Source organism: Gymnoscopelus microlampas (assembly GCF_963454915.1).
Source record: "Gymnoscopelus microlampas genome assembly, chromosome: 5".
Classification (NCBI taxonomy): Eukaryota; Metazoa; Chordata; class Actinopteri; order Myctophiformes; family Myctophidae; genus Gymnoscopelus; species Gymnoscopelus microlampas.
The window spans coordinates 50,237,503-50,260,094 of record NC_139942.1 but is presented as its reverse complement, the minus strand read 5'-3'; the positions used below and the strand labels follow the sequence as shown (position 1 = coordinate 50,260,094).

The window sequence follows — 22,592 nt, the reverse complement described above, 5'->3', positions numbered from 1 at the left end:
GTTCTCATGTATTATTTGTGTGTGTGTGTGTGTGTGTGTGTGTGTGTGTGTGTGTGTGTGTGTGTGTGTGTGTGTGTGTGTGTGTGTGTGTTTTCGTTGTGGTTGGGTCAGTGACAAACCCACGAAACCAAAGACAAAACGGAGTCCATTAGTAATAGCAGCAGCCGCACCTTACGATGAGGGGAAAACACTTAGAACACAATGGATCTAATGCTGTGAGCTCCGTTTTCAGTAGAGATATTTAGTGTAGGGTGAAAACAGAAGGGGGCCTGGGGGACCTTGGGAATACGGTCAACTAAGTATAGAGTTTGAGTGTTTTTTTAACATAGTCAACAACATATTATCTTAACCTCAAACTTATAAGAATACAAGTTACAACTTACAAGAATAATAAGGGGAAATAAGAGCAGACGAACATGGAACACTGGAAAATTTTAACTGATGAATTATCTTTGTGGGGTTTCACTTTCCTTAGTGGACAAAAAACTAATACAAAACAAAAACAACAACAAATGAATGCACACACACACACAGACAGATACAGTAGATATATGCATACAGGATGGGAGCTATGGAGGCTGGTGTGTGTGTGTGTGTGTGTGTGTGTGTGTGTGTGTGTGTGTGTGTGTGCGTGCGTGTATATGTATAAGAAAGAGAGAGCAATCTGGAACAACCATTCATACTCCCACACCGTGAACCATTTTCATGTGTTCTATTTTTAGCTGCATTCATTCAGTGTGCCGTTCAGACTGAGCCGCTCCACTGAAAACCCCTCAGTACATTTTGGTACAGTGAGATATGCTTCTACAGCACACACACACACACACACACACACACACACACACACACACACACACACACACACACACACACACACACACACACACACACACACACACACACACACACACACACACACACACACACACACACACACACACACACACACACACACACACACACCCCTCTTACCAAGCAAGGGAAACAAGAGCCTACTGTTGACAAACTTGTTAATGACGTATTCAATCAATCAAATAAATACACACATACAGTAATATTAGGACTTAAGTGACAGGACTCCAGCTTTTCGGTTAAGTGCCCAGCGCTAATACATACAGCATTATCATCATTATTAGTGGAGCAGAGAGACTCCTGGTGACAGAAATCGCTGTGACTTGGAGACCAAAACATTGGCGAAGGCCATTGCTAGTTCCCATTAACATTTTAGATCCCATAGCCGACATGGAGGAGAAACTGATTGTAGATTTCTGACTTCTCTGTCCTTTGTATGATCTATTCCCCATCCATTTAACCCATTCAATACGGGAACGCATCCGTGTCATTTTAGATTTCTTTGGCTATTAGAAAATAGCAGATATACAAGCTCACTATGAGCTTGTATATCTGCTGTTTTTGAAAAATCTTGAAAATGTGTGCAACATTTGTACACAGATGCGTTACCGGTCTTAATATGGATTAATATTCATGCAAAACTTTAACCATGTCGGGATCCCCATGGGAACGATTATGTGCATCTCTAAAGTCATAGGACACCAGCCTGTGACATCAGTGGTCTATGATGTACAGTATCTATTACACAAGTAGTAAATAAGCATTGGGAACCCAATGTGGTCCATAGGTCAATAGCCCATCTCCTGTTTCCTTAGTGTGAGGGCAGCTTGTTGTACAAGTACACCTCGTCCTGGACATTACTCTATAGTACTGTATGCTGCAGGGACTCTCCCCCCCCCCCCCCGAACCAGCCCCCCGATGTGGAGTGCCAAGCAGGGAGGCACTGGGTACCATCTATTTTTATAGTCTCTGGTATGACTTGGCCGGGGATTGAACCCTGACCTCCCAATCTCCGGGCGGACACTCTAGCCACGAGGTCACTGAGCTGCTCTATTTAGATCTGAGCCCCACTGACACCCATTATATTATAAATATTACATATAAAAGTAACACACACACACACACGTTTGTATTACTACACTTTAGGTCAGGCATTGAACAACGATGAAACTAGAAACATGCGCTCCTCAGGGCTCAGATCCCCACCAGCCCAACTTCAGTTCTTCTCTGTTTTATGGTTTTAAAAAAAGATGTTTAGAGATACGTTTACAAATAGTTCAGGTTTAGGGGTTGGAATTTAGAGTAAAACATGATTTATACATAGTTGGGTGCCAGTGTCATGCAACCGGAAAATGGCAGATCTACAAGCTCAACACGCGTTGTACCGCAACGCGTTGTGAGCGTGTAGATCTGGCATTTTTCGCCTCTAGATATGTTATATATGCTATATCATTTTTTTTTAGAATGGCATTCCTAAAATTGTTGTCCTAGAATGTTAACATTCTCACGAGTATAGTAATACAAACGTGTGTGTGTGTGTGTGTGTGTGATAGACACACGGACCTGGCACTGTGAAGTCCTGAGTGTAGATGATCTCGTCCTCGTAGAGCTCCTCGTCGTCCTCCTCGGTGTACCCGTGCAGGTCCTCCAGGTAGGGCACTACCGTCATGCTCCTCCAGGGGTCTCTGCTCTCTGCGTTGCACGGGATGGGCACCGGGGGCTCAGAGGGGGGGTGTTTCTTACGCACCCAACTAAGTGAGGACAAGGTAGGTGGGGGTTAATCAATCAGCTTTATCATTTTTAGATTTGAGCTAAAAAAGCATCATTTTACACTTTGGGCTATTCAAAAATAGCAGATATACAAGCTCATAGCGCGGCACCGAGTGCCGCGCTACGAGCTTGTAGATCTGCTATTTTTGAAAAATCGTGAAAATGTGTGCACATTTTTGAATATATATATTTTCAAAGCGAACATTTTTAACTCAAATCTTTGCTTCTGGGGGTCCCTGGAACAAAATATTTTGATGGGGGTCCACGGCCAAATAAGTATAATTTTGGGGGTCCTTGACATGAAAAAGATTGAGCTCCACTGATATAGAAACATACGTTTTTTTCAGAATACTGTTGGGATTTAGGAGACATGTAGAATCGGCTTCAGGTCTCAATGGGTTAATGATGCCCTAAAAATGCTTTGGTAACAATAAAACCAAAAAGAATATATTTTGTATATCGTCGCTGTATCGTCCAAAAGCTTTAGCTTGACACTCTTGTCTGATGAAGTAGGACAGTGGTTTTCAACCCTTTTCATATCAAGGTCCATTTTTTATTGGGCATTGGAGCCACGGACCACCGTCTGATGAGATTTAGACTCTCAGACCCAAGACTTGATGTTGGTTCCATAGGAGAGACAATAACAGGCAAACGTTGATCGTAAAATGAAACCAAATGGACCCCTAAACTGTGGGGCAAAATTCCACCTTTAAGTGACAAAAAACATTAATATTTGGACATACAGGGTTTCTTTCTGACAGTGACCATAATATACAGGCATATCACACAGGCAGAAAGAGCAGCGTTTTGCTCCTCTTTTCTTCCCTCTCCCTCATCTCACTCCCCCATCTCCCTCATTTCCGCCCCCTCTCTCCCTTCTCTCCCTCCCTTCTCTCCCTCCCTCCCTCTCAAGCTCTAGTCTGACATCACACACCGGGCATGTCCATATTTGTAAAACTGGTTACAGAGATACCGCCACACTGCCCACCCGCCAAAACTTTAACCCATTGAGACCTGAAGCCGATTCTACATGTCTCCTAAATCCCAACAGTTTTCTGAAAAACGTATGTTTCTATATCAGTGGTGCTCAAACTTTTTCATGTCAAGGACCCCCAAAATTGTATCTATTTGGCCACGGACCCCTATCAAAATAGTTTGTTCCAGGGACCCCCCAGAAGCAAAGATTTGAGTTAAAAATGTTCGCTTTAAAAATATATATATTCAAAGATTTGCACACATTTTCACAAATTTTCAAAAATAGCAGATCTACAAGCTCGTAGCGCGGCACTCGGTGCCGCGCTATGAGCTTGTATATCTGCTATTTTTGAATAGCCAAAGTGTAAAATAATGCTTTTTAGCTCAAATCAAAAAATGACACTGTTCCAGGTCTTAATGGGTTAACTCTATAGAGAGGACACAATATGTCTATCTATACACAGTGCACAGCAGTTGTTAGATGCATACAAATGGCTATGGTGACTTTAGTACAAAGACATCACTCACTTGTGTTGCCTTATATGCTGTATTGAAAACCTCTTGACTGGTTCATATTCAAGCATTCCTGAAAAACAAACAAAACAGAGAGAGATTAGGGATGTCGACTCGTCGGAGGCAACTAACTGCATAGACTGTGTTCTTAACAATTCTTTGACAATTCCTAGTCATGTCTGTTCATGAAGTTATAATGAATTACTGTGTTGCTGGAATGGCAGCGATATGGGGGATATTATAGCGTGGCTCAAGTACATTAATCATACGCTGAAATCCTGCAATATTAACCAACTGTAACTCTGAGAGAGTACACCCTTACAGAGTTATGTGGGTCCATGGTGGTGTAATGCATATCAAACGGGTCCTTGAAATGAAAACGTTTGACAAGCACTGATTCACATTCTAACGATCCCAGAAAAAAAAGATTAAAGACGATAGTCGAGAACTACACATCTCTACAGAACGTTAAGGCTGGGATTCAGGGCAGTAAATGCAGGCTAGGCTACGGCTAGCGTCGTGTCATCCTCAAATGAACACGTTCAGGGAATGTTAATGAATGCCTGCAATAAAAACCCCCATTCATCATCAGAACACGGCAACACCTCCTCCTGCAAGGACACAACGCTATAGATGAGATACAGAGATGAAACATCCATGTTCCTGAACCACCAGCAGCAGCAGTAAAGGGCATTAAGATCACATCAGTGTCTGGATCAGTGTTCATAACCAGTATTATGCTGCTACTACCCATTATTTTCTTAGCCATTATTGTATCGACTTTTTACATTATCAACACAAATAGATTTTTAAGAATATAATCCACTAAATCAGGGATCTTCAACAGGGGGTCCGGGACCCCTAGGGGATCCTCAGACTTACTACAAGGGGTCCACGAAATCTTTGTGTGGTGGGGAACATTAGCCGAAAATTGCAGATCTACAAGCTCACAACGCCTCGCACTGCGAGGCGTTGTGAGCTTGTAGATCTGCACTTTTCTGAGTCTGTGTAGAAGGAAAAAGATCAAATCAAGTACACAGCCAACTGTCAAGTTGACTAAATATTGAGGGTTTAAAGGTTAACCATCTGAACATAACATACACATTAAAATGAATCCAGCTAAATCTATGAAAAGGTTTAATCTGCAACATGTAGTGGGGGTCCCTGCTTCATCTCTCCCTCAGCTGTGGGGTCCTTGGACTGAATAACGTTGAAGACCCCTGGCCTAAATCCATTAGTCTGATGAACCACTTAAGTCTTATTTTATATTATGTATAATGGTGTCACGTAAATAATGGTGAAAATAGCCGACCTTGTACAAGCATACAACGCAGAGTGCTCATACATGTAAATATGATGATGGCAGTGAGTCAGAGGAGGTGACTCACCACCTAAACACATGTAATGGTGGAAGGCTCTCCTGCTGCCAGGTAGAGGAGGACAGAAGGTACTGCTGCTACAGTAAATGGTGCGCTTTACATAGATTGTGCATTACATTCACCCATTCACACACACATTCATACACCGATGGCGGAGGAAACCATTCAAGGCACCAACCTGCTCATCGGGAGCAATTAGGGGTTCAGCGTCTTGCTCAAGGACACTTCCGACACTAACTCTAGGGGAGCCCCGGGATCGAACATCCGGCCGCTCTACCGGCCACTCTACCCCTGAGCCACCGCTGCCCCTACAGTGATGATGGTAGTACTGTGAGTACAGGGCTGACTGTAGTACTGTGAGTACAGACAGAAGGTGCTGGTAAGGTGACTCTCCACCACACAGAATACTTCAGACTACAACAGACTACAACAGACTACAACAGAACAGACTACAACAGACTACAACAGCAAAAGTTGTCATTTAGTTCGGCACAAACGGTTCGGCCGACGTTCAAGAGGACTCATTATTACAGGCAGCGTTGCCATATTTTGTGAGAGAAATAAGCAACCAGGTCTAGGAAAACAAAAGCCCAAAAAGAAGAAGCAACTCAGGCCATATGAGCACTTTAAAACTATATGCATCGGCCATTTGAAAATAGCAGATCTACAAGCTCGTACGAGCTTGTGCATCGGCCATTTTCAAAAAACTCTAGCAATAAAAATGTGGAATATTTTTGAAACATTCTAGTACATTCTGTCTGTACATTCAGAAGGTACTGGTACAGTACTTGATGGTAGTACTGTGACTGTAGACAGATGTACTGGTACAGTACTTCTAGTATTGTATTGTGACACCTTTTGTCGAGCCTGAGCTTATTTTAGAGCCAGCAATTATGATGGACGAACTAACGCACCTCCTTCTCAGGTGCTGCGTCAACAGACACACACACACGCAGACGTCACACAGAATCACACAGAATCACACACACACAGAAAACGGGTGTGGGGGGGGTTGGGGGGTCGCGGCACCGGCAGCACTCCGCTGCAGTGATGATGGAGTGCCTCATTTCATTCTGCTCAGCTTCAGGGCGACGACCTCAGCAGCAGACAAAATACATTTGATGCCTTGGAAGCGATTCTCTTTTAGTCGCTATGGTGGCGGTGGCGTCTATCTGCCTGCCTGCCAGCCAGCCAGCCAGCACAGGCAGAGAACAACGAGACGTTTAAAAATGTTTCAGAAACAGCCAATCTACACAAGCTCTGTGAGCTTGTAGATCTTCTATTGCCACGTGACGTGACACCATCATCACGCAACACAAAGTATAAAATACTAGTAGGGGCTTATGTGGTCAAAAACCAATGACTCTAAATGCGTTCACAAGGTCAGGATTTATTCGTTCAGAATTCAGGATTACACGGAGGCTATTTTCCTGTTCCTGATATCAAAAAAGGTTTATACCATCCGTCCCTCAACCAGAATGAAAACAAAAATATCATTCCATCAGACCAGATTGGATATTCTCTGCCAATTGATGAGTTTACAGAGTTTAACCTTTTACATTTGGCCACGGACCCCCATTTGAAAATCTTTTGTGCCAGGGACCCCCAGAAGCAAAGATATCAGTTAATTTTCGCTTTAAAAAAATATTAATATTCAAAAGATATGCACACTTTTTCAAGGTGTGGTTAAAATGATTGTGACGCCATGTTAACTCATTTTTCCTGGGACCCCCTGGTACTCCCTCAAGGACCACTGGTGGTCCCCGGACCACTGGTTGAAAACCACTGGTTTACATGATTTACATTTTCTGTTCTGATTGAGCCGTCATTCTGAATATAAGTGGAATATTTTTGATACTTCTAATTGGACCTGCAGGAGCCTGACAATATTTCTTGTTGTCGTTTTGCCTTCAGGGTTTTGCAGCATTCATTCCTACACGATAAAACACTCTGCTTCTAGTACAGAAATATGTAGTTGTTTAGCATTCATTCCTACACGAGAAACGCTCTGCTTCCAGTACAGAAATATGTAGTTGTTTAGCATTCATTCCTACATGAGAAAAGCTCTGCTTCCAGTACAGAAATATGTGTTGTTTAGCATTCATTCCTACACGAGAAAAGCTCTGCTTCTAGTACAGAAATATGTGTTGTTTAGCATTCATTCCTACACGAGAAAAGCTCTGCTTCCAGTACAGAAATATGTGTTGTTTAGTATTCATTCCTACACGAGAAAAGCTCTCCTTCCAGTACAGAAATATGTAGTTGTTTAGCATTCAGCTGCTGGTTCCACATCAATGGGAAGGACGTCAGCAGATAGACTGCTGGGATTCTCTACAGTAAGACCAACCCAAATGAGGCTGAGGAGTCACAGCCACACTCCTGGCACCACGGTGACACCTACTGGACACAGACGGGAACTACGGCTGCCTGAAGACGCCTTACTTATCGTTGCTGTTCCAGGTGGAAGCCTTCCCTTGTATGTGAAAAACGGCAACTTTTCAGGAAATGGGAAAAAAATTGAACCAGTGTTCCAATGGAATTGGATCCAAATTCAATGTAGTTATTATTTAGTCACAGGCTATTGTTAATATGCTTTTAAACCCTAATATCTATAACTAATAAACCACAGACACCCTCACCCAACCCAGGATTCAAGATCACCAGAATTAATGCATGAAAGCCTTTATTCTCAGTGGAATTCAATATTTACTCTCGCCAAAAAGCCTCGAATTCATGGAGAATAATTTCTTTGGTCGCATTCCTGAATGAAGAATCAAAAAAAAATGAAGAGAATATTGGATGAACTGAGAGAAAAACAAACTCAAACAGACAAACTAGATCAAAGATCATTTATAAAAACGCCAAAACAACTCACAGCGTCGAGAGAGAGCGAGAACAAGAGAGAGGGCGAGAGCGAGGTTCAGCTGTGAAGCCTGGTTCTTCCATTTATCAAATATCTCTTCATTTAAATCTCCATGAAATCAAGGCTTTCATGGGGTGAGTAAGTGAGGGAGGGGGGGGGGTCAAGTGCTTTATTTTGCATAACAGATATAAAATAGCATGGACGGGTCATACAGTAAGCACCGTACTGCCGTGTTCATAAGACGCCCACTTTGCTATAAGACCCAGTGACACATATTTCTACAGATACCAGTAGATCCAGAGTGTGCAGAACCAGTCTGCATCTAGGCTGCCCTAGCTTGTCTGATTTCATGTCTAGAGGGGCGGATTTAAAAATCAGCGGAGAGAGAATGCGCCTGAGCCCATTGGTTCGCCGATCTGTCCGTCACCCCCGCCCCGCTCCGCATAACATTTGGAGCGACGCCCACTGCACTCTGGTTGGTTGAGGATGACTCCTCCCACTTCCTATGCCCGGAACGTCGACTCGCTGGTCCAGGCTTTTTTTTCTTTTTAGCAAAAATAAAAGGCTTTTATTTTTTTAGCAAAAATAAAAGGCTTTTATTTTTTTAGCAAAAATAAAAGCCTGGAGAGCGAGGCTAGTCTGCATCCAACAACAAGCCTCCCGCCACGGTTTGATTATACTTCTGACACGGAGGCGCAACATTTCTGCTCTAAGCCGTTCCCATTTCTACGGTTGTCAAGCCCCTTCTCGTCCACCGTTTGCAAAACGAGCAAATCGTGCATGTAGGAGCCAATCGTTTGGTTTCTATTCATTAAATTGTTTAATTTCTTCCTGTAATGTGGTGTGTGTGTGTGTGTGTGTGTGTGTGTGTGTGTGTGTGTGTGTGTGTGTGTGTGTGTGTGTGTGTGTGTGTGTGTGTGTGTGTGTGTGTGTCTATTAACGGATGTAGTGAGCTCAACCCCCTGCAGGTCTCTTTATAGTTAAGATGCTGCATGCTAGGGGGGCGTGGTAGACTGAGAAGCACACAGTCTATAATAGCCTTGTTCCCAGACTGAGAAGCACACAGTCTATAATAGCCTTGTTCCCAGACTGAGAAGCACACAGTCTATAATAGCCTCGTTCCCAGCCTTTACTCATCTGTGAAGAGAAAAGCCTGGTCACGACCTAATGCAGTAAGTGTCTACACAGGGGCAGGACTTCCGTTGTACTTCCTTGTTTCATTGACGGAGAATGAAAACGGATTTGTAAAGCATCAAAGTAATTTCCTTGGGCGGCGGTACTTCCGCCAAAATTCCGTTTACACAGACACTCAACCGGCTAGGTCTTGCCCAGAGTCTTTAGACCATACATGGGCAACTGGCAGCCCGGGGGCCACATACGGCGCCCACCTTCACTTAATGCGGCCTGCCGGTTAATATCGGAATACTGATATATTATTGATTTCAACTGTTAGAATTCCAAACATGCAAACATGACCCGCTTTAATTACTTCAGTCTATATTAGTAGTAGCTTAATGACTAGTATAAAAATTCTATTGTCTTTTTTATGTCCAATGTGTTTGTAATTTAAGTTCATAAAGTTAACATAAGTATAACTAAATGCATTTGAAATTAAATAAAAGTTACTTTTCAGGATTCCAATTCAAAAATAGCCGATCTACAAGCTCAAAACGCGTCGCGTAGATCGGCTATTTTTGCTACTTTTGTGGGAAAAAAGTTAAAATACTGAGAGACAGTATATGCAATGTGGCCCTCTGGAGTGAGTGTGGAAATATAGTGGCCCTCTACATCATCAAAGTTGCCTACCGCTGCTTTAAACCTTGCTGCGTGCAGGAGATTTTTATTTTTTACAAAAAGGATACGTGGTCACTACAGTACACTCTGTGCCGCAAAGCCTTTCTGCAAGGCACTGTATGGCAGTGTTGATTTCGTCGACTAAAACTATGACGAAAAATGTTCGTCAACTACCTTTTTTTCACTGATAAACTAAATAAAAACTAACTAAAAACTAAGCTACGATGACTGAAACTGAGACTAAATATATTGACAATTTCGTCAACAAATAAAAACCAGACTAAAATGTTAGTGAGGGACTAGTGGAGAAGAGATCCAGTAGAACTAAAAGACAAGTCATTTCATGTTTGGTTGTGCTCGGGTGTTGCACTCTGAAAAAAGCAGCGCGCTGTGAGATTGTAGATCGGCTATTTTCAGCATGCAACCGAGTGTAAAATCAGCCATTACGACGCCATCAAGGCACCACCCAAAATACATTTTAGTCTACTAAATCAACTGTAGATTTAGTCGACTAAAATCTTAAGACATTTAGTCGACTAAAACTAGACAAAAACAAAAACATTTCAGATGACCAAAACATGACTAAAACTAAATGGAATTTCATTCAAAAGACTATGACTAAAACAAAATCAAAATTTGCTGTCAAAATCAACACTGCTGTATGGCTAGAGCTTTCAACCCTTATCACTTTCTGTACATCGTTGCCGTCGGGCAGAAACAGAAGAAAATGAATGCACTACTTCGTCATACAAGAGCATTGCACAAAAGTATAGTGTAAATAGACCATCTATAATATCACAACGCATAGCGACACCAATGATATATGACTATGAATAGACTCCACTGCTGCTGCACTGTCTGGCACCATCACTTATACAATTATGTCTGATATGTGCTGCCAAGAGATTTCTGTCACCTGCACAAGACTGTGAACATATATATCTGCTATAAATGTTGTCTCTACTTGCACAAGAAGCATTTCTGCCTCTGCACTCGGGTGGCACAGTGGTTAAGTCCCTGTAAATGGTAAATGGTGCATTTATATAGCGCTTTTATCCAAAGCGCATTACATTGTGCACTACATTAACCCATTCACACACACATTCATACACTGATGGCGGAGGAAACCATGCAAGGCACCAAGGGAGCAATTAGGGGTTCAGCGTCTTGCTCAAGGACACTTCGACACTAACTCTGGGGGAGCCCCCCAACCCGGGATCGAACTGGGAACCTTGCGGTTTCCAGTTCACGCAAATGTTTGTGGGGAGGAATTAATTGACATACAGACTAAATTGGGGAGAAAAAGGGGGTAAAAAATAATTAGCTACTCTAAATAAATAAATAAAAAAGAAGCATTTCTGCTTCATTTTATTCCTATTTTGACCATGCACCTTATGTACATTTCACATCATGTCTTCTTGTTATCCGACTTTGCTTCCCTTGTTTCTTTCTCTATTCTATACTTTTACTAACTTGGTTCTACATTGAGCACCTGGTTGTGTTTTTGTCCTCCGCTTCTTACCTTGTTGTAACATTTGTTTTGAAAAGGCGCTTCATTAATAATAAACTTGAACCATACATGAAAGTGCGTGGCTGTTGAATGTTGGTCCAAAAACTCACCTTTTAGCAGGTCTGACAGCAGGGGTCCGCACTCCTCTGGAACGCTGTAGTCTCCCTTTCCGATGTTCTCAAACAACTTATAGATGTTGTCCCCCTCGAAGGGATACAGACTGGTCGTAATGTTATATCTGTGTGGAGAGAGAACACAGTAAACAGTATGAGAAACTGTGTACTAACCAAGGTTATAATAGTTTTGGATTTTTCATTTTAGTTTAAGTTTGTTTAGATTTTTTTTCCAATACAGTTAGTTTTAATTAGTTTCTAGAGCGGATTTTTTTGATACAAACCCCATTGTGGGAAAAGACTAACCTTTCTCTCCAAGTGGGGCATTTTAAAATATTGCCTTGTAATTCAGTTATTCCAACATTCCCTGAATTTTGTCTAAATTCCCCATTAACACATTCCCTGCCAGAGGTCTTTTTTTTTTTACTTCCCCCACTGCCAATGTTAAAAAAAAAAAAACACAGGAGCCGAGATACAGGATTTTAAAGTAATAAAAAGGAGTGAATGGAGCTAGAAATCTTTGGATGGCTATATCTCTATATTTCTGTGTGGATAAATTGAAAATTGAAAAAAATAAAATAAATACGTGGTCACTACAGTGCACTCTTTGCCGCAAAGCCTTTCTGCAAGGCACTGTATGGCAGTGTTGATTTCGTCGACTAAAACTATGACAACAGACTACAACAGACTACAACAGAACAGACTACAATAGACTACAATAGACTGTCATTTTTTGGTTTGAGCTAAAAAGCATTATTTTACACTTTTGGCTATTTAAAAATAGCAGATATACAAGCTCATAGCGCAGCACCGAGTGCCGCGCTACGAGCTTGTAGATCTGCTATTTTTGAAAAATTATGAAAATGTGTGCAAATCATCGAATATATATTGTTTTAAAGCTAACATTTTTAACTAAAATATTTGCTTCTGGGGGGTCCCTGGAACAAAATATTTTGAGATGGGAGGTCGGCGGTCAAATAAATGTAATTTTGGGGGTCATTGACATGAAAAAGTTTGAGCACCACTGATAAAGGGGGTTCCAAATGGACCCTTACAGGTCTGTAACGCTGTAAAGTGTACAAATGGAGTACAGAGTTATGTGGGGGTCCTTGAAAGTAAAAGGTTTGAGAACCACTGAACTAGGGCACCATGAAGAAGAGGGGGGCCGGCCACTCACAGTGTCACGCCAGCCGACCAGATGTCCACCTTGAACCCTGAAAAGGTGTCCAGACCGTTGGCGATCTCCGGAGGCTGGAAGGCCGGGGAGCCCTGGCTGGTACGACACGTGTCGTCGTCCGCAAACGGGTGAAGGGCCTGAAAGAGAGAGAGAGAGAGAGAGAGAGAGAGGAGGATGTGAGTGAGAAGGGAGTAAAAATATATATAATTATATAAACAATTGTAAAATAAACAGACGAGGGGCCATTTTCTTAACCCTCTGGTTGTCTGGCATCTTGTTTTAAAATACAAACCCTTTTTAAAAATGGGTGCTGGTATGGCCGACTGACCACTTAAACCCTATATATACTTTCGCTGATTTACAAGTTTAGACGGTGTCGCTCGCATCACAACGTTTATGCCATCATAAAGAATCACCTTCAGGAGGCTGCAATTCTAAACTGGCCCCTGTCAAAGTCTTAACCTACCCCCCACCCTCCCCTCCTCCTAAAACTGTCTTTTGCACATATTTCTTGTTTTTCATACCAGTAACCTGTAAGCTGATTGTATGACGTTCTGCATAGTAGTGTATATTTGTATGTATTCTTAAGTGTCATCATGATTTGAGTGCACGGGGATCTCATTTTAAATAAGCCACTGTGCTTTTATGAGCGATCCAGTTTAGAGGACCTTGTATTGTGAATTGTACTTCCATGTACTGTTTCCATGTCTTTCTAAATAAAGTATTCAATCAATCAATCAGTCCAGCCAGTAGCCATGTTGTATGTTCATGATAGGTCATCTGGACCACTGACATGCGTCAACAATATTTGGTACAAATAGGATCAGACATCTCCAGGAATGAGACCCAGATGTCCCCCCATGAGAACTTTCATTGGAGCCCAATACTGTACGACAACTCTGAAGATGGCCACCGATTATCACCTGCGGTCTGTTTTTTTCCAATCAGAAGTTTAAAAATAGGTTAAATCAATGATGAATTCCTCAACCCAAAAAATCTAAACACAGACATCATGTACTGTTCAGCAACTGTAGGCCAAACCATTTTGAATTCTGAACTCAAGTGGATGGCACACATCAGGGCAGGAATTTCATGGAGGCCACGGCCCTTCAGTTTGGCTTTCTGCCCCTCAAAACATGATCTGCCCCGCGTATAAACGCATGACTCTGGAGTTTCTATAAATATTTGCACAACGCATTGCGCATTGCGATGTTGCGCCTTGTGAGCTTGAAGATTGGCTATTTTTGCGAGACACTGTTGTATGACGAAGACTAAAACAGGGCTTAAGTGGTTTAAAATACAAATGTATGCATAAACAAAATAAACACTTCACGATTATTAGATTAATCAATAAGTCAGTACTCAGTACAAGTTGCAGCCCCTATCAACAACAGCATGTAGACCCGGGGTCTGAGCTCACCTCTGCCACCCCCAGGTCCGAGATCTTCAGTCCTCCATCTGTGGTCAGCAGCAAGTTCCCTGGTTTAATGTCTTTGTGAACGATTCCCTGGCTGTGCAAATATTCAAGGCCATCTAACAGTTGGCAAAAGTACCTGAGGACAGAAAAACACAAAAAAGGGCTGTAATGGATATAACGGCTAGGATTCAGCAGAAGAGACACAAGTATCATGTGTGTGTATGCCTCGCTCTTCTCCTCAACGCATGTCGAGTGGTTTGCATTCTAAAATGGATGGTTTGGTTGCTCGACCTTTTTACTGTTCAGAAAACCACATATTATCATATTATAATTATACTATCAGTATGTTAGTCTCAGGGCAACTCTTTAATTGAACCATGAAGCCAAGGTAAACAAAGGAATAATGCAAACTGTGTATTCTGTGTCAATTGTCTGCACATTTGTCCACCGGAGGGCGCTGACAGCACCAAAACAAACTCAGGCTTACACACTACCATACAGCTTGCATGCATGGCAGTGAGCTACAGTTATGTGGCTCAACTATGCACACCTCTAGGATTTTTATTAAAGGGTCTACACCATGAATTTTAACTTTTTCTTCATTTTTGTGTGTTTTTGGTCTGCCCCACCTCTCTTCCGTTCCAAAAAATACCCGACTTCGAGCATGCAGGCTTTCATAGGCTATCTGTGGTTTCTATGTAAATTGGTCTGAAAACAGTCCGTCAGATTTGTTCCCCCTGCCTACGTCACGTCAGGGAACAATTCCTCCCGTTTTTCAGTTCCAAACCAAAAAAAAGAAAAATCTTTTCAAAAAAAAATATTTTTCTCTTTTTTTTTTTTTTACTTTTTCCACACAGAACCAGGAGATAACATGCATACAAACTGGCTCAATAGCGCCCCGTGCCAAACAGGACAATGTGGTATTGCAGGTGAAAGTGCTTTATAAGCCAGAGAGAAGTTAGTTGGAATGAGTATATCTGAGGCTTGATTTAGGCTCAAACCTTTTGAAAAACGTTTGAGGGACATAAACAATATGATATTAAATATTATCATTATTTTTTAAATTCATGGTGTAGACCCTTTAATGCATTTATCTTTAGTTAAGGGCGGTCTACAACCCTTTAGTATTTTCAGTTGTGAGTTATTCATAGAATTCATAGAATCTCCATCTATGGGCAAACAGTGGACACACACACACGGACACACACGGACACACACGGACACACAGACACACACATACACACACACAGATTCCTGGGTCATAAATTTAGATGACAATTCCCCGTATATTCTAGTCCCTTGTCAGGGCTGGTTAGTACAGTGCTTGGCCCCAGGGGGAGCACAGATAACCATGTGTCTCCTCTGATACGTGTGATGTCAAGGAGGAAAGGCCGCGTCTCTCCTCCTGACAGTGAGGAGTTTCACCAGGAGGGAACGTGACTAGGGTTGGGGATCCTTTAGGATTTTAACGATGCCGGTTCCTTAAGGAATCAGACCTTTTTAGATGGAATCGTTAACAGTTCCCTTTAACGATTCCTATATTTTAATAACTTAATATCAGACGTGGTAGTACGTGGTATGTGAAGTGCACATACCAGCTCTGACAGTGTGATGAAACCTCGGTTGGTTCCTCAATGTTGGACATGGTCCGTAAATGTAATTGTTAACCCATTAAGGCCTGGGGTTCTGATTCTACAAATGTCTTCTAAATCCTAACAGTTTTTTTGAAAAAAACGTATGTTTCTATGTCAGTGGTGCTCAATCTTTTTCATGTCAAGGACCCCCAAAATTATATGTATTTGGCCGCCGACCCCCATCTCAAAATATGTTGTTCCAGGGACCCCCAGAAGCAAAGATTTAAGTTACAAATGTTCGCTTTAAAACAATATATATTCAAAGATTTGCACACATTTTCACGATTTTTCAAAAAATAGCAGATCTACAAGCTCATAGCTTGTAGAGCTTGTAGATCTGCTATTTGAATAGCCAAAGTGTAAAATAATGCTTTTTTTTTTAGCTCAAATCAAAAAGTGACACAGATGCGTTCCAGGTCTTAACCCATTGATACCTGGAACGCATCTGTGTCACTTTAGATGTCTTTGGCTATTCAAAAACAGCAGATATACAAGCTCATAGCGCGGCACCGAGTGCCGCGCTACGAGCTTGTAGATCTGCTATTTTTGAAAAATCGTGAAAATTATTTTTTTATATTTTTTTCCGAAAAATTGTTAGGATTTAGATTTTTTTTAGACGCTGCCTCAGGTCTCAATGGGTTAATGGATTAATCGCACATTTTTTGTGTGACAATTAATCGTCAAGTTTCATAAAGTCGGGACGGCCCCAACCCCCCAACCCCGCCAGATGCACCACAGAGACCATCCTCTCTGCAGAGCCTCTATAGAAGCCGCAGATAAAAACCACACCAGTCTAAAAATCAATACGTTTTGAATTTCATCTTGAGAAACGGTGTGTAAGCAAGCGTGTATGCTTCACATTATTGTAAAAAAAAAAAAAAAACATTACGAGCGACGCCCACTGCACTCTGGTTGGTTGGGGAAATGAAACACTTCCCATACCGGGTACACCGAAGCACTCCTCCAGGCTTTTATTTTTTTAGCAAAACTAAACAATAAAAGCCTGGAGATCGAGGCTAAACAAGAAGTGAATGGAGCAGCAAATCTTCGGATCACGATATCTTGGGTTCTGAACATTCTTTTCCAAAATAAATAAATAAATAATAATAATATATATATTTTTTTTTTTAACAACTCGGGATTTTTCGTTCTTGGCACTGAGGGCATTCAGAAAAAACTCGGGGTAACTTGTTTTGTGGCACTGAGAGAGTTAATTACATGTCCCGGACAAGCCTTAATGTGGAGCCCTGGTAGAGGTCTGGTCGGCAGTAACTTACTACCCCCCTGTGTGTTTGTTTATATCCAAGTATGTATGTATGTATGCATGCATGTCACTCTGTGTCTTATTGACAAAACACATCAGGAATGTAGAGAGAGGGGAGGGAGCGGTTCACAGGAGGAAGCCTTCAGGCAGCCTGACATACAAACATGTGTGAGTCAGACGAGTGGCTCCTTCTTACCACTGATAAACCAGTGAACTGGTAGATCTGCTCTTTTCAAAAGATTCTTATACATTTCGAACACTTAATGTGTACTTTATACTTTTGTGGTACCAATACATTTTGATGCCATTACTCGTTGTAGTAAATTATGATGAACTTTTACCGGACTTTTACTTGTAACAAGAGTATTTCTACTATTGTAGTAATTGATACTTTTACTTAAGTAAAAGAAATGTGAGAACTTTGGTTCCACCGCTGCTGATAACTCACTCACACAGAGCAGATATTTTAACCCATTCAGACCGGGGAAGTATCTGTGTCATTTTAGATTTCCTTTGGCTATTTTTGAAAATCTTCGTGAAAATCGTGAAAATGTGTGCAAATCTTTGAATATATATATTTTAAAGTAAACATTTTTAAAGTATTTTGTTCCAGGGACCTCCAGAAGCAAAGATTTGAGTAAAAAAAAATGCCGATCTACAAGCTTGAAGTGCCGCGCTACGAGCTTGTATATCTGCTATTTTTGAATAGCAGATATCTGCTATTTTTAGCGGTGCCAACCGCTCTATATCTGACTTTGTCTGTGTGTCCGGGTGTCCGTGTGTCTGTCCGAGTGTGTGTCTGTCCCATAAACAAATATTGATGACAACATCAATACGGGGCTCATCAAAGGCACCGCTTCCTTCACACAGGGTGTGATTTTTTAATTATTTATGACACAGAATTTAAGTATGACACAGTATGCATTCCCGATCTTAATAGGTTAACAAGCCTGCAGGCTCTGCAGTCCTGCTGCATCTAAACTTAGGCCCTGGAGTAGCGGGGCTGTAGATAGATAGATAGGCTGAGACTAATAATAGCAGAGAGAGAGAGAGAGGGAGAGAGGGAGAGAGATACTTTTTTTTGTTTTTTACCCGTGAGCTTGAAACACTGGAAACCTTTTCTCTGGGACGCTGTCCAGCATTTCTTGCATCCCGCATACGCAATACTCCATCACCATATACGTAAGTCAGGGAAGTTAAGGAAGGGATATACTGTGCGTGCGGTCCCCCCCCACAAACACAAACAAACCAGAAGCCTTTAATAATGGGAACAATCTGTGAGGCAACACAACACAACTGTGGATCATATGCAAACAAACAAACTGTGTGTATCCCACAGAGACACGGAGGTAGTCGTCAACAACACTGATTTTAGGCTTAGCGACAGCGCCGTTCCTTTTATATCCTGTTCGTTTTATAAACACTAATTATTACACTGGATGACAGGTAGGACAGTGTGGTTATAAACAAACACATTAAACGTGAGAAGGAGTGAGAAGAAGGCCAGCATGACCAGGCCAGTGTGGATGATGATGCAGTAACAAGCAGGTTTTAGTCGTGGATTCATCTGGAACCCACAGCGCTCTACAAATTCATATGCATTTGGCCCCTGTAAAGACTTTGTGCCAGGAACTCAAAATAAGATTTGTGTTGAAAGTTTTCAAAATTACAATTTAAAAAAAAGAAATCTTATCCCACAATTTCTGTAACCCATTTTTTCACCCAGTGCCAATTGCCTAAGCTGTAATCCTGGGCGCTACTCTCCCTCTGCCAGCCTGGGGAGAGCCCCGAACTGAGCTCATGCTTCCTTCAATGCATGAGGAGTGAGCAGGCCGCTTCTTATCACCTGACAGGGGGGAGTTTCCCCGGTAGGACGTATCGTGTGGAAGGAACACATTATTCCAACCAGTTCCTTTCCCCTCCATCAGGCGCTCCAGCTGACCAGGGGGAGGCAGTATAGAGACCAGGATTACTGCATGTTTTTTGTGAGGGTACCTACCCTAGGGGACATGGGGAGAACATGCAAACTCCACACAGAAAGGCCCTTTCACCAACCCCACCTAGGGTATGGGCACTGATGATGCGGAGGAGAGAACACGCCCCCCAGCGTCCATATTCTGGGGGAAAACCTTTGCAGAAAATAGCAGCTATTTTCAGCAAAGATATTTAATGTAGAGTGAAAACAGATAATACACTAGTACAGAGCCCTGAGGGACAATGTAGGGGTTGGTTAAAGTGGGCAAACTGACCGCACTTTGAGATCTACTGCTGTAGGCAACGACAGTGAGGGACAGACAGGCACACACACACACACACACAAGAGTGGAACAAACTAAAAGGATATATTTTCTGCTTCTCTTCATTGTACAGCACGTCCACCAGCGTAATGACATTCTTGTGCTGGAGTCTCCTTAGCAGCTGAATCTCTCTGGAAGACACAGAACACACCCACACAACAAGTTAAAAACACAGAAACACACACAACAAGCTAAAAAAACACACAAGTTAAAAGTCTCCTTAGTAGCTGAATCTCTCTGAAAGACACAAACACACAACACAGTTAAAAACACAAACATGGCAACAATGACTATACAATAAAGCAGCTTGTCTGTAAACGGTCATCCAGCATCCAGCTGACTGCATCAGCAGCCAAACCGTGGCAAAGGGCAATCCAAATCTCCAGAATGTAGACGTTTTATCTAATGGTGCAACAAGATTAATCAAACTAATCAAATAGATCAAATACAAAATAATCAATTTGAATAAAAAAAGATAATGGGAACAAATACAATTACAACTTTCCCCCACTCAATAAAAAAAGAATAGCAACAATAGCAAAAAAAGCAGATCAGCTATTTTCCCTATTTTGCATGACGTTGTACAATGAAATAGGACTTAAGTGGTTATTCAGACTAACAGATTTAAGTCAATCGAATCTATTAGAATTGTTTCATGATGATGTTGATATAAAATATACACACGCAAAAATGTGAATATTGTGGGAAAACTTCATATACGCCTATATATTGTAATCATCATGATCATCCACTTAAACCCCAGCAAGCTCACAACGCGACGCAACGCGTCACGTTGTGAGCTATTTTCAGCGAAAGCTTTCCCCACAATAACAGAAAAGACACTAGTATTGAGCCATGCGGGACTCCGGTTACCCATATGGGGTTGAAGTGTTTAAAACAAGCAACGGCTTTATGTGCAATGAATATAGTTAACTTTTTGTTTTATATTGTGAAACAAAACGTGATATTCTTCTGTCTGTCTGTCTGTCTGTCTGTCTGTCTGTCTGTCTGTCTGTCTGTCTGCATGTGCGTATGTATGTAAATATATCCAAAAGAATAGCCAGTATAATAGCTAAGACGTAGCTAAGATGTGGCTAAGAAGAAGAATGGCTGTACTATTTGCAGCCCTAGGTTTTCATCTCCTCTCATTAGCTACACGGATGAAGCAGCAGGCTGGCACTGTTCAGAGTGCTAGAGTCCAGCGGCAGAGCTTTAAATCACCAGGACGCCACATTCATTGTAACCGTGTCACTGGGGGGGGGGGGGCGGGGGGGGGGGTCCTAATGCATTCAGCACACAGCAGCTAGAAAGAAGCTCCACACAAAAAGCATGAAGGGAAAGAAAGAGCTGCTGGAACATGGAGGACAGGACACAGAGAGGAGAGCCAACGCTAAGGCTATGCACGTTTCACTTGACTTTTTTTGGAAGACAGTGACATCTGAAAGTATGCCGCCCATGTGTCCAGAATCCCCAATTTAAACCACTTTAAACAAAGCGTCCCTATTTTGTCATTATATGCAACAACAAAAAAATCTTTTCTTCAAACAATAGCTGATCTACAAGCTCACAATATGTCACATTGTGATGTGTTGTGATGCTTGTAGGTCGGCTATTTAAAAAAAATCGCACCCTGTGTGAAGGAAGCGGTGCCTTTGATGAGTGGCCTCCTGGTGGCGCTATAATAGGGCGGGGCGGGGCTTCAGCAATTAATGCTCGTCCCTATTGGTGGTGTAAGTCCACATACCAAAGTTGGACTTGGTGGCATGCTGCAAACTGGAGTTATAGCTGTTTAAAGCCAGTGGCCTCCTGGTGGCGCTATAATAGGGTGGGGCGGGGCTTCAGCAGTCAATGCTCGTCCCTATTGGTGGTGAAAGTCCACATACCAAATTTGGACTTGCTGGCATGCTGCGATCTGGAGTTGTAGCTGTTTAAAGCCCGTGCTCAAACGGACATAACGGACAAACGGACAAACAGACAAACGGACATACGGACATACGGACGGACATAGTCAAGTGTAGAGCGGCTGGCACCGCTAAAAATGTTTTAGGGCAGAAGTGGTTAAATAAATTAAAGTATACAGTATATGTGCTGAATGTTCTATTAAAAAAATGTTTATTTATATGTATTCGTCTGATTGATTAAGCTTCCGTTTGAGAACATTTAACTTATAAGCAAAGTCATTAAAATTGATTAGGACATTTTGCACAAAATATCGATCAAAACATGGGTAATCGGTGGGGCAGTAGGACAAATTTTGGCCCCGGGCCCAAATACATGGTATGGGTCAGGCTTTAGAAAAAAGAGATTACAGCCACTAATGACTGTTTGTTCAGTTTAGAACAGTGGTTCTCAACCAGTGGTCCGGGGACCATCAGTGGTCCTTGCGGGGGTTCCAGGTGGTCCCCAGCTAAATGATGGAGAGTTGGTAACCAAATGGACCCTTATACTGTAGATCTTTAACTCTTGAGAGCGTAAAATGAAACCAAACGGACCCATAAGGGTCCGTTTGGTTTCATTTTACTTTCTCAAGAGTTAAATTATTGTTAAACATCTGCATTGCTTAATTAAATAATTGTGATTTTGATCAACGTGTGTCTGTCATCTTCTCCTATGGTAACAACATCAATACAGCATGGATGGAATTGTGGACAAAATCTTATCCAACGATAACAAAATATTTTTGTTATCTGTTGGGTCTGAGAGTCTAAATCTCATCAAATGGTGGTCCATGGCTCAAATGCCAAATAAATAATGGACCTTGATATGAAAAGGGTTGAAAACCACAGATGTAGAATATTTGCTTCTCTCTCTTTCTCCTCTGCTCACACCCGGCTGTCTGCACTTTTGCCCAAACAGAATCACCTCTCCTCTCTCACTCCAACACATGTCATGTCACACTGTGGCTTTTTTCTTGTCCTGTCAAGGCCGCCAAAAGTCACACACAGTATTTCCACTGACACACACATTTTGTGCTCCAGTCAGTCAGTCAGTCAGTCAGTCAGTCACTTAATGAAGTGGTTCTCAAACATTTTCA

The 22,592-nt window shown here is 41.9% G+C and overlaps 1 protein-coding gene and 1 long non-coding RNA gene across 2 annotated transcripts in view; both read right to left on the bottom strand.

Moving 5' to 3' along the window:
* The window catches only part of LOC311045741, a 252,200-nt gene that overhangs the window by 94,105 nt on the left and 135,503 nt on the right, over positions 1–22,592 (bottom strand). The window lies entirely within an intron of this gene.
* Positions 1–22,592, bottom strand: part of stk11 (serine/threonine kinase 11) — a 41,394-nt gene that overhangs the window by 6,260 nt on the left and 12,542 nt on the right. The window contains exons 4-10 of the mRNA XM_084057754.1: positions 19,606–19,689; positions 18,354–18,443; positions 14,367–14,499; positions 12,947–13,083; positions 11,767–11,894; positions 4,126–4,183; positions 2,416–2,603 (exon numbers count right to left, since the gene is read on the bottom strand). Of these exons, the coding sequence (XP_083913880.1) occupies positions 2,416–2,603; positions 4,126–4,183; positions 11,767–11,894; positions 12,947–13,083; positions 14,367–14,499; positions 18,354–18,443; positions 19,606–19,689 (818 nt within the window). The remainder of the gene's footprint in view (positions 1–2,415; positions 2,604–4,125; positions 4,184–11,766; positions 11,895–12,946; positions 13,084–14,366; positions 14,500–18,353; positions 18,444–19,605; positions 19,690–22,592) is intronic.